This window comes from Sceloporus undulatus, chromosome 2 (assembly GCF_019175285.1).
Source record: "Sceloporus undulatus isolate JIND9_A2432 ecotype Alabama chromosome 2, SceUnd_v1.1, whole genome shotgun sequence".
NCBI classification, from domain to species: domain Eukaryota; kingdom Metazoa; phylum Chordata; class Lepidosauria; order Squamata; family Phrynosomatidae; genus Sceloporus; species Sceloporus undulatus.
The window spans coordinates 33253195-33266712 of NC_056523.1; the positions used below are offsets into that span (position 1 = coordinate 33253195).

Below are 13518 nucleotides of genomic sequence, written 5' to 3' on the forward strand. Positions count from 1 at the left end.
GTGGAAGTTTCCACTCTACTCCTCCCCACTGCAGAAACCCATACTGCTAAATTCTACTACAGTGGCTCCTCCAACTGAGGGAGCCCTGGTGATACAGAGGTTAAATGCCAGTATCGCAGCCATAAGGTCCCAGGCAGGGCTCCAAGGTTGACTCAATCTTCCATCTTTTCATAGGTCAGTAAAATTACCCAGCTGGTTGGGGGCAATTAGCTTATAGATTGTAAACCACTTAGAGAGTGCAGAGTTCACTGATAAGCGGTATAGAAATGTAGTCAGCCCTCCATAGCAATGGATTTTTTATCCACGGAGTCAAGCATCCTGACTTGATAATGCAAAAATATATAAATTCCAAATAACAAATCTCATTTTGACATTTTACATAAGGTATACAATTTTACTATGCCACTGTATTTAATGAGACTTGAGCATCCACTGATTTTGGTATCCACAGAGGTTCCTGAAACTAAACCCCAGCAGATACCAAAGACTCACTATATATGATATTGCTATAACTCCCAAGTTAAGACTGAGTGAGTGGAAGAGGGGCTTTAGAGAGAAGGGGCAATTTGATCTGCCAAGGGTGTTCGTCTTGCTGGCAGAGTGACATCCTGAGATGCAACCCAGGGTCTTTCGATCTAGGCCAGTTATTCAAAGTATTACATTATTTTGCTCACCAAAACAGGCAATGTTCCCATCCAGACCTATGTACTTCAAGTCATATAGGGCAGCTTCATTTTCAATAGGCTCATTCTCAGATTTGTCATCCATGGCAAATATCTCCTTTTGCCTGAATTCGGCATTGTCGTCAAAGTTTATCTTGGCATCAAAGCATACAACTAAATGGAAAGGAAATAAAACCAATATGTTAAAAGTTACTGAGTGGCCACTTTCAAACCTGAAATGCATAATATTGTTCCAAGCTTTTCCATATTTCAATTTTGAGAGTACACATTCCCCAAATCTGTGCAATCCATGCAAATATCCTCACCCCTACTGGATTATATAGAAGTAGACCTAAGGGACACAGAACAGCAGACATGAAAACTCAATTTGCCACAAGCCTACTGGTGTCTTAAACTAGGGTATATCAAACCTCAAACAGCTGTACATCAAGAATCACAATGAAAGTAAACAGAAAATGAATACTCAGTAGATAAATCATTCTGTGCCAACAAATCAGTGCAATTATGTTTAACGGTCTGCATTCAATTATAAATCTCTAACATCTGTTTTTTCATTAATATTTTGTGAACATAATCCATAAGTGATTATTTTTACACACTCGGCATATAACAATATTTTAAAATTCCCCTACTTTAAAGCAGTAAGAGAGAAGTCTTATCAATTAAAAAACAAGTATTTTAGCACCAATAACTTGAGACATGTTTATTCAATTTTATATTTATCTCTAAGGATCTCTTCAAGCAAGGAATTGGATAGACAGAACATATAATCTTCTGCCTAAACCAAAACAACTGGGCCCAACACAGAATGCAGTTAGGTAGGATGTCAGCTACAAAAATAAATTTAATTTACAATCTCTAAAGAGCAAACATAACTACTGGATGTTGCAACAATATTCTAGAACTGACACAGTGCACCTTCCTAAAATACTATATTCTTTTTTTCTTTTAAAAAACCTGCATTAATGCATATGTTATCCATGTAGTAATATAAAATAAATTTTGGAACAAAGTTAGTTACAGTACTTATTTTAATGTATACACACACACATACACACAAAGGAGAGCAGGTATAGAGAAATCACTGTTTTCAGCTCATCTGTTTAGAGAAGACAGAACAACTAACCTTATCTGCATGACTGGACTTTTTAAAATTGTCAACATGGGGACTGGATAAGAACATTAGTGTGAAGGTACAGGGGCTTTAACCTATGCTCTCCAATATGGTTCCAAACTGTTCCAAACTCCATACATCTGCAATTTGGAATTGGCAGAAAAGGATCATCAAAAGAAGTGTTTGTTTTTGATTTTTGTAGAGTGCAAGCTGAAGGTGCCCCATTCCTTTTTGCTCCAGAATCACAGCAAAAGGTTAAAGGTCCACATTACCCATGCACTGAAGTGCCGATCTGTATTGTGTGTGTATTCTGGAGTTTTGTTTAAAAACACTAAGAACATGAACTCAAGGCAGGACTGATGCAGGTGAGGCAATACATAGTTTGGCACCTAGCCTCTGACAAATGTAGGACCTGAAAACAGTGGTTCTTCCTCAGGCAGTAGGGCCTGCTGGCTCCCATGCAATGAGCCAGCAAATCTGCTATGGGCAGTATGATCTTTAAAAGAGCTTTCCAAAGTGATCAACCAATTTTGGGGACAAGGATGGGGGCTTTTGATTCTGGAAGTATATGGGAGTCCTCAGCTCACAACTATCTCTGACTGTTTAAAAGTACCACTCTTAAAACCTTTTGGCTGAGCCATATGCCCCCAAATGGTACTAAACTTTCACATTGCAGTCACTAGATCATGACCTAGACTTATGACTACTCTGCCTCTCTATTCATGTTCCCTAGGGTCTCCAAAAATGGAAAAGGACTTAAAGGCACACAACAACAACAACAACAACAACATTTCCATAGCTTCCTGGCTAACAATCCCAACTTTGAATTCTCGTTGCGTTTATGACCAAAAAATGGATAGATCTGAAACTTTGCAACCTTTTCAAATATCCCTTACTGAAATTTCACATTTACAGAATACTGACTTTATAGAACAAAAGCAAAACCTTATAAAAACTAGAAGGTAGAAAAGCCTACATACTAATATTTAAAAATTACTTTTCATCCTCAAAAACTCATTGTTACATGCATAATGAATTAAGCAAATGATTTTTTTCTTCCAAACAAATGTCAAGCAAGTTCTAGGAACAATATCCATGGAATGGTAGCACTCCCCTCCCTCTGTTTTTAATTAGCATAAAGACTGCAAAACTTCTAACTCAGTATCTTGAGCTAAGTGTGTATTTGGATTATTATTATTATAGTATTTATTTGTATCCTGCTCTTTTCCCAGAACAGGGACTCAGAGGGGCTTTACAAAATTAAAAAACAGTAGAATTAAAAACATAGAAAAAAGTATATTAAAAATGAATTAAATTATTACAAGAATAAAACACATTTTAAAAAGATAAAATTATATATAATTTTTTTTGAAATGATACAACATCCCAGCCTGCCCAGCCTGAACAAATCATGCCAAGAAAACCCTGTGATAGGTTTGTCTTGGGGGTCTCTATAAATCAGAAACAAGTTGAAGGCATACAACAACTACAAAAACAACATTCACAAAAAGCTTTCCAGATGTTGTTGACTAAAACTCCCATCACCCTTGGCCACTAACCATGCTAGATGGGGCTGATGAGAGTTGGAGATTATAGCCTGCCAACTTCTCTACTAGGGACACAGGATTCCCTCTTAATTTTTATGCAGTTACTATTTGAAGGTAAAGTATGGTATGATTATTCACAGATAATGTATCCTTCTTTTTGTACTGTTGCTAGTGTTGCAAATCTGACCCAAATCCCATAGGAAACCTTTTGGAGGGGAGGGCGGAGAAGCTGTTCCCACTCTAAAGCAACCTTCGTAAATTTTTATCATTAATCACATCCTCCATAACTCAGTTAAATTTCACTAGTGTACATTATAGTCATAAAGCAACACACACTTGATCATGACTGTAATTCAGTCTCTAAATTATTGTCATGTATTACAGTAAATGAATTATTTTTATGTCGTTTTTCTGCTTTTTAAAAAAGTCACTTTACTATATTTCATTTCAGTGTCCAAAGGAACAGATCCTTAAGGCAAAGGGAAATACATCTTGACTGTACAACCAAAAGTATGTGGCTTTGAAGAGAATCATTAAGTAACCAGAGAATATCACTCTGAAGCCTCAAATGATCCATTTAGTTTACTCAGGTAGCCAGCTATTTACTGGAATTAGTTAGTAGATAAGAAATTACTTGACAAGGTTGTGTTACTTGCTCATAACAGTGTAAACTATGCCACACCACAACTGTTTGCATTCTGAGAGGTAAAATACAGACACATTACACTCATCCCTCTGCATTTGCTGGTGTTGCTGCAAATAACAAAACACTATGTTTTTACCTGAGACAACACCTCCCTAGGAATCTCTAGGTCATTCAGTGTTGATGTTGATAAAAATGGGGACAGAAGCCAAGAATGCAACTGTAGACACATTGGATGAAAGGCATTACAGAATTGAAAATAATTTATAAACAAATATAAATAAAATAAAATAAAATAAAATAAAATAACGTGAGCACCACTAAATTTAGTGTTATTGCATCACTGAGGTGCAGCTCAATACAATAAATACTCATTAACAGAATACAGCCAAGGGCCTTCCCAATGCAAATCTGGTACCAACTGCTGTAAGGGTCATGTTTAGCACCAATACACACACAGTGCTACACTACAGTTAAAGCTAGCCACAGGAGCAAGAAGGGATTTTGCATGGGAAATGGTGAAAAAAGAAGTGTTCATAGTTCACTCTTAATTTCTTGGCCTTACACTTAATTCCTTATCCAAAACTAAGACTCCATCTGAATTGCAAAAATAATGCAGTTTGACACAACCATGGTTCAATACTATGAAATCCTGGGGTTTGTAGTTTTGTGAGATATTTAGCCTTCTCTGGTGCCACAACGAACTACGAATCTCAAAATTCCAAAGGAATGAGGCATGGTAGTTAAACTTGTGTCAAACTATTATTTCTGCACTGCATCCTAGGAGACTTGGCATGTTATGCAGGTGCCAATGTACTGGGACCCTATACTTATGAGTTCATGTAGATAGAAAATCTAGATAAAAACATCATTTATGTGCTAGAACAATATGAATTTTTTTCTAATTTTATTTCTTGCATACCTTGTCCTTCTGGAGTCTCACCAAAGGGATTCACTTCTACTTGAGTGGCATCAATTTTCAGGAAAAGATTGTACAGCTTCTTAATTTGATCTGCAGCCTGAAGTAGAAAAGGTAGTGCATAATTGCACAAAAGGAAATCAAGGTAGGAAGAGAATTGTTTTAAATTATAACATTATAGACGCTTATAGTTTCTGCATCACTGTGAACAGCAACTATGAAAGGTTGAAATGTTAACATTCTCTCATTAAATGGAATTGTCTTACATTATCTTTAAATCAGTAGTTTATCTCTTAGGCCAAAACATTGACTTCTGCTTCCAAACACTGACAAAACCTGCATAAATGCCCACTCTTCACACTGCACTAAATAGAGCTTTGTGGTAAGAAAGTACACCATCATTAATTCAAACAAATTTAATTTAAGCACAATGAACCAAGTTTGAGAGTTCATAATGAATACATTATGCTGATATTGAAGTTAAAGTGATTACCTTAATGAGACTAAATTCAGAAACTGTGAAGCAATATGCAGCTGACAAATGCAGATTAGTTGCTGAATTTGTTTGGAATATACACACACCCACCCTCCCTACATAAAAATGTGGCTTTCACTGCAGAAATAACAGTTGAAAAATTGGGTTATTTGTTCTCACAACTTGGCTCTTATTTGTTTTGTTTTAAGTTTCAATGATCCATGACCAAAATTAAATTTTCCTCAATAACTAATGTACTGATTTGTTTTGTTAAGCAAAAAATGGAGGTCAGATCTCACATATCTAAGAGATTTATAGTCTGCTTGTGGTAGGAGATGAAAACTTCACAGAGCAGATTAAAACAATTTAATATACAAAATAAAGAAATCCCAAAAACAATTCAATACATAAATCGTTAAAGTAAAACATAAGACAGAAACAGCAGCACTTAAATAAAAACTTAATTAAAAGCACAATAGACAAAAATGAACTAAATTCAGACTGGAAGAAATAAGTACTGTAGTTAAAAGCGGCGGATCGGGGCGTCAGTGGCTGCCGTTCTGGCCGCTGAGGCCCTGATACACCGGGGAAAGGGGCGGGTACAGCCCACCCCAAATGGGCGGTCTGTAACCCGCCTTAGATTCATAGAGATCAGCAGATTCCTTTCTCCCCCATCCCCGGTGTACAACATTTATTTCCTCTCTGAAATGCATTTCAGGAGATCGGATGTGGTGTAGCAATAAGTGTATTGTACTGGAACATGAGAGATGCTAGGAGACCTTGGGCCAGTCACCATCTCTCAGCCTGACCCAATTCACAAGGTAGTTATGAGGGCATGGAATGGGGGATGAGTCATAGGACCTTACTGCACAGGCTCCCTGGAACGGAATGTGAACGGTCCAAAAGGGGCCAGGAAGGGAATGGAACGAGTGGAGGACACATTTTACCGCACACAGAAGTCCCTCACTTGTTCCATTTCCTTCCTTTCCATTTCCAATCCGTCCCAGAGGAGGCGATTTTTGAGAACTGTTCTGAACTGTTATTACCCCAGAAAAATTGGCAAAAATTTACAAAAAGAGCTCAAATCTTTGCTGGAAATGCAGTAAAGAACCAGGGACGTTTTACCACTGCTGGTGGACATGTGGCAAAGCTAGACAGTACTGGAAAGGTATGAACAAAATAATGGAAAATATCTTGGATAAAAAAAAAAATCAGTTAAAACCTGAATTTTTTTCTGTTAAATATGTGGGATACGCAAATAAGGAAAAAAAAACATGAAAAAATATGCTTTTACATGACCACCACGGCACATATAACTTTCACACAAAATTGGAAATTAGATATAATTCCAGATATAAGAGATTGGTTAACAAAATTGTACAACGCATTAGAAATGGATATACTTTCACAAAAACTGGCCTTAGAATCAATAGAAAAAACACAGAAAGAATGGGAAATAGTGTTAAAATATATGGAGTCCAGGAAGAATAATTGAAAAAGGGATAGAGAGAATAGGACGACAAACAAGAGATTAAGAAAATTATGTAATTATAGTATCAGGTTGTTAATAAGGATGATGAATGGAGGGAAAAGGAGAGGGAGAATTTAAAGAAGTAATTTTAGTTAAGGATAGAAGTTTTTTTAGGTCTGATAAATTTGTGGTGTTAAATATATAACATAAAGGACAAAAGATTATAATATAGATTATAAATTGTGATAACAGTAGCAAAGATATGAATAGAAATATAGGATAATAGAAAAAGTAGAAAGAAAGAAAAACAAGTTAGAATAATAGAATATTTAGGAAATCCATTAGATCGAGGAAGGAAGAAACTGATGAGAACTGAGGAGGAAGTTGAGTGAATGAGGAGTGTTGAATGAAGGTTAACTAATGTTATTTAGAAGGTAAGAGTGGGGATTGAAATGGTATTAGAAGAATGAAAGAAGCTGGGAGTTAGAGTGAGTAGGGAGAAGAAGGAATTAGTAAATTGGATGAGGTAAGAAGAAGGTTTGAGAGAAAAAGAGAAGAAGATGGAAAGAAGAAAGAAAAGGGTCATGATAAATGTGATCAAGAGGATTAAAGAAGAAAAATAAGAGAAGAAACAACTACAATCCAACCACTAAACTCTAACATGGACAGAGACTCAGGCAATTGGTACATGACTTGTTTTATATGTTATATGTAAGCAAACGAGTAAATGTATGAATGGATGTTTTAATGTTTTTTAATTAATAATTTTTTTAAAAAAAAATTGCCTCCTCTGGGACGGATTGGGAATGGAAAGGAAGGGAACGAAATGAGTGAGGGACTTCTGTTTGCAGTAAAATGCATCCCCCACTCATCCCCCACTCATTCTTGGCCCCTTCCGTTCTGTTCTCATTCCGTTCTGGGGAACCTCTGTGCGGTAAGGTCCATATATACCATCTTAAACTCACTGGAGGGAAGGTAGGCTCTAACTGTAACTGACTGCAACCAACCCCACCATCACTCTCAATTCTAGCCAATATGTTCCATGCATTTCTTCAGGGTTTTCACTTTAAGATTGATAGGACTGAAATCAATACTAGGAAGGTAAGGAAGATCGTACCCCTAAGGTCAGTGGCAAAGGGGTGGAACAAAAGAAACTCAGTATCACACTATAAAATCTTTCTTCTCAACAGGACTGGAAACACCTGGACAGAAGGTCCCGAAGAATAACATATTTGATGGCACTGAAAACTAGTGAGAGCCACCAGAAGAATCAACAGGGTCACATCCTCTCCATCCATACACTGGTATTCACCATGATGTCCAAGGCTAAACCCTGTCTCTGCTAAACCCAGAGCAGACTGGAATGGATGACAATAACAAGAGTCCTTCAATACTGCCTAGAGTTGATGGGGTACCACTTGGTCTAGTATAGCACTTGGAAAAATTATTTTTAGACTACAATCCCCAGAAGATCTCAGGCTGACTGGGCTCTACAAGGAGTTGTGGGACAAAACAGCAACAATAACACTTGTTTCACAGGCTACTCTTAAGCCCTTGATTAAGGATGCTACCATTTTTTCAAAGCTATGGAGTCTAGATTTAGCTTTTTCAGATGTGGTTCCATCAGAGGGTTGGTGTGTCTGGTGCAGGTGCCCGGAAAGAGCTACTGGGCCCATGGTTTGTGGAAAACTAATGCACCCTTCCTTTGCTTCTGCTGCCTTGCTCACCTGCCCCCTAGTCGGCCTCCCTGTCACTTGGGCATATCTGAAAAGGGCTGCTGGAGAGGGAGCAGCTGGGAAGCTAGGCAAGTGAGGTAGTGGCAGGGGATGGAAGAATGGGCAGGATTTCTCATTTGGGCTTTTCTGTGGCCTTCACTCCCTTGTTCAAGAGAGCCATGGCAGCAGAGAATTCAAAATGGACATGTGCACATTTTTTCCTCCATGGCCCCCAACAGCTTGTTCCAGGATAACAGCCATGCCAGTCTCACCGGAACCTCCCCCCTTCATTCCTTTTCTTTCAATGAAGCCTTATCTCACTTGTTTTCTTAGCTGCTACGAAAATTGTTGTTGTGTGCCTTCAAGTCATTTCTGACTTATGACAACTTCAAGGCAAACCTATCATGGGGTTTTCTGGGCAAGGTTTGTTCAGATGGGGTTTGTCTTTGTCTTCCTTTGAGGCACAGAGAGTGTGATTTGCCCAAGACTACCCAGTGGGTTTCCATGAATGATCAGGGATCTGAACCCTGGCCTCCAGAGTTGTAACTCAATACATAACCCACTACACCATGCTGGCTCATCACATGAATGATATTGACCATAAAACCTAATGCAAATTTATCACAATGGTAATTTTGGGGCTCTACATGCTGATTTTCTAGACCTGCATTGGATAGCTCCATAACCAACCGAAAAGCTCTGGTGGCAGAGAAATGTATTTTTCTTCCCTACCACCATCACAATCACCAAAGAGGACTTAAAATGGGCTCCAGTCTATGTGCAGTCATGTTCATCTGAAGACTTATGAGATCAAATGTCAGCCTTGCTGTTTCATTGTTCTTGGCTCCTGGGGAAAAGTATTTTTTTTCAACCTTTGAGCAGAAGGCTCAATGCTCAGATGACACATGCTCAGATGATACTGGCCCTACTTAATCACCCACATTATTGTAGTTTACAAACAGGACTAAGATGCAGGAACTGATTTATATCTGATGCTCTGGCTCAGTACACTAAGCTCCAAGGCTGCAGGTTCCAAGGGCAAATACAGATCTCTGAAAGCATCACCTGAACCCTCTTGGCAACGCAGAGCCAAGAGAGGGATGTATAAATAGGCAAAGGATGATAATGTGGGAAATTAAAATAGGAACTACAGTCAGCCTTCTGGAATCAGGAGTTGGGGAGTGAGAAGGAGGGAGAAAGTTAATGGAATTGATGCAGACCTTGAAAATGCAGCTTTTATGAAATCTTAGGCTCTCTCTGCCAGCAGGAGAGGTGAAGTCCAAAGAATCAGGCACTGCAAGGATATCAGAGGCTAACACCAGCCCTACTTTAACAATGGACATTATTAGTTATACCCACTACAGCTTTAGTTATTCCAATGAGTTTCATAGTTCCCACTGACATAAGCAATTTTATGTACTTACCAATGTACAAGGAACAGCAATCAAAGCCCTTTAACAATGCATCTAATTCTAATCTGAATTAGCAATTTCAGGTAACTAGCAGGATAAAAATCAGTGCTGGGCATTTAAATGAACAACAGCTCCTTGTCACACATGACATCAAACTAAACAAGTATAGAATAAAATTCTCCTATTATACTGGAAATAATTTAGGCAATAATCCACTATTTTAATATAAATTTAAATAAAAACCACACCAACAACTGAGAGGTTACCAAGAAGTACTCAATTTATCACACAAGCTCCATGGTATGTTAGATATCAGACTTACACATTCTGACTAGAATTTCTTTCTGGTGCCTACCTACTGGGGAATATAAATGATTATGATAAGACTAAATTAAACAGACCTTTGATTACACTGATGTAGCCATTATGGTTCCATGCTCCAGTAAATCACATTGCAAAGGTTATATAGCACATGGGAAGAAATGTATTAGCTGTTGTTTAGTTAAGCAGTTCATGCATTGTGCTAATAATTAAGTACTAGAACATGCAAAGCTAGAAAGATTTAATAATAATTCTCTCTCATTAAAGATACAGCTAAATCTTCAAATGGATGTTAATCATCTTAATGATTATGCATTTGTTAATTGCACAGTTGGGATAGAAATTAATTAGAAGTGGTATATTAAAAATTCAAAGGTTTTACAAAAGTGGCATTTTGATGATATGGGAAAATCTGTACCAAAACAATTTATCATCCTTCTTTCTTGCCAGAGCAGTAAAAGAAGAAACTGGTTGCAAAATGAATCTGTGCACACATGATGGTTTGCTATTTCTTGTTCTAGTTTAGAGCTCTGAGGACAAATCTTAAAAGAACAAAATGTGTACTGAGACTGTGTGAGCTAATTTTTTTAAATTCAAACTGCAAACTTTTTATTTTCTTTAAAAATAATTAAAAAGCATTTTTAAAAGTTCTTTAAAATAATTTCAAAAGTACAAAAAACTGAAAGATCTGCAGTATGAGAGTAGTTCATTCAGCAACTACTAAATGCATTGTAGAAGTGTTAGCTATTGCATCTATTAAGATCTGCAATAAGATGGTACTACAATACCTGCAATAAAATGGTAATCATCTGGTATTTTCCCAAAGATTTCAGCTTCTTGGGATGAGTGCCCTCAGGGGTCAGGGTAGGGATAACACTTGGCATCCACTGAAGAATAAGATGCTACTTATAGGGACCTGTATGTGACCCTGCCATATTGGCAGGCTAGCTATTCACAGGTTGGAGCTCCCGCAGAGCGCCCTGCCCCCATATTAGTCAATAGCAGTGCTTGCCCATGGATGAACTGATACAGGCAAGCACATATCACTGCCCATTAACTATGGGCTTGAGCTCTCACATTTTTTTTCTATCTGCAGAGAATGGTGGTGGAATCAAACCCACACAGATGAGAATGGTCCACTGTAATAGAAAATCCTATCCATTATGCAGAGTGTGGAGGGACAGTGTCTGTACTATGAATACTTGTGTCCTTCTATCAAGAAGAATCCACGAAGCACAGATCTTCATGAGTTACTCTTGGTAGAAGATAACGACCATTCAATATAAAGGACACTGGATTAATTTCCCCCTCATAATACAGCAATCTTCAATGCTATGAATTAGACGCAATTATGAACAATGGATACTCAGGTGTATAGGGGAATGGAAGATGGAGGTCTTTCTCTGAAGCCCAACTGTTCTGCAAGCATGGCTGATGAGCACAAAAGAAAGGACCTTCTCAGTGGGTGCACCAAAATTTTTGACCCAAGAAACTAGAAGGGAGCCTTGTTTGATCACATTCCACCATAAATGATCTTATGGTAAGGAGGTACAGGTACACCCAACAACACAGGGGCCGGGGTCTATGCCTATTCCTTTCCAATCATGGCCCCAGTTCTTAGAAAATTTGATAGATTGTACTCGATTTCAACTGTGGTCAAGGCTGCAACTTGTTTTCTTCATTCCATAGAAATCAGCAAATCCACTGGGAATGGAACCAGTCCCTAGAGCCCTGCCCCTTGAATTACATAGGGAGGGCAGTTGTTTTTTGGTTATAGAGCATTTAAGCGGACTTCTGGAAAGAATGTAAGAAGATACTTGTAGAATAACAGTGAAAATATACAGGCTTTGTGCTTGCCTTCCAAATTCAGGAAGTAGAAGAATTATGTCCTGGTGACAGATTTTTGGTATTGTTTTTCATATTTCCACCATGGTCCCTGGAAGGGGGAGGATCTGAGGCCCTTGTCAAAACTATCAGGGACCAAGGATCAAGTTCATTAGTTGAACCCACTAAGGAGCTCCTAAGCAGACATATTCTGATTTATAGCCACATTTGCATTTGCTTAAAAGGCTCTTTTATAGTACCCTTGATTCCTTTTAATATTAATTTTAGGCTTTAAACATTTTTATAATATTTCATTTATTATTTTCTCCTTGTTTTCATGGCAGTGGCATTGTTAACTGTTTTAGTTGGTGGCATTCACTATGTTCTGTATATAAGTTGTGTAAGAAATATATGCAAATACACAAAATTTATGATGACCTGTCTGCCAGTCTTGACTCCCCCTCTTTACCTTAAAAACAGTTCTGTCATATTAATAAAGGGGAACAATGAAATTCATTTACTCTTTTAAGAAATGTCAAGTTAAACATTTAAACTTTATTTTTTATCATTGTGTTCCCTATATCAACTAACGTAATTAGTAAATGGTATTTGATATTATAGTTTATATTATAGAGGTAGTGTGACATAGCATTTTGAGTGTTGGACTACAACTCTGGTGATCAGGGTGCAATTCCCAGCTCAGCCATGAAAGCCACTGGGTGACCCTGGCAAACCTCCTCGGAACAAATTTTGCCAAAAAGACGCCATGGGCCTTAGGTTCGCCAAAAGTTGACTTGAAGGCATACAACAACATATTTTATATTTATAAACCATATGACAGCAAGTATTTTAAATACAAACATATTTTATTATATTGCTTCAATATAGATGACTAATGCTCTGTTGAGTGTTGAAAATAGTCTTGTTTGTTTTCTGGAAAAAAGGTTCTGGGTGCTTTGCTTCTAGCATTGAGATATCTGTCATGTTTCCTAAATGCTAAAGATACCCTAAGACAGCAGTATTTGTGACATCAAGGTATTCAAATAACATGAAGACCAGGAGGCACTGAGCATAAAACACTCTTCCATAAGGTAGATGCACGAAGCTACCATGAGGAGAGTGTAGTACAGTGCTCCTTCCTACAGAAAAGCTGAACACCAGTGTGTTTTGCCCCGGTGAAAATTACCTGCTGTTGTAGAGAATCCTTGAATCCTAAATTTTCTGCCAGCCGTAGTGCTTGAGTATCCTTTACACCTTCGAAAATATCTATTTCCTCCTGTTACAATAAAGGACAAAATGGGCACTAAGGTACTCAGTCCAAAAACAGATTTATAACTATATTTAAAAAAAAAAAAAAAGAGAGAGAGAGAGGGGGGGGATTAATATATATTTGC

At 37.7% G+C, this 13518-nt stretch overlaps 1 protein-coding gene across 1 annotated transcript in view; it reads right to left on the reverse strand.

Moving 5' to 3' along the window:
* Positions 1-13518, reverse strand: part of SUCLG2 (succinate-CoA ligase GDP-forming subunit beta) — a 289145-nt gene that overhangs the window by 113897 nt on the left and 161730 nt on the right. Inside the window, exons 6-8 of the mRNA XM_042452691.1 lie at positions 13311-13400; positions 4910-5006; positions 675-836 (exon numbers count right to left, since the gene is read on the reverse strand). Of these exons, the coding sequence (XP_042308625.1) occupies positions 675-836; positions 4910-5006; positions 13311-13400 (349 nt within the window). The remainder of the gene's footprint in view (positions 1-674; positions 837-4909; positions 5007-13310; positions 13401-13518) is intronic.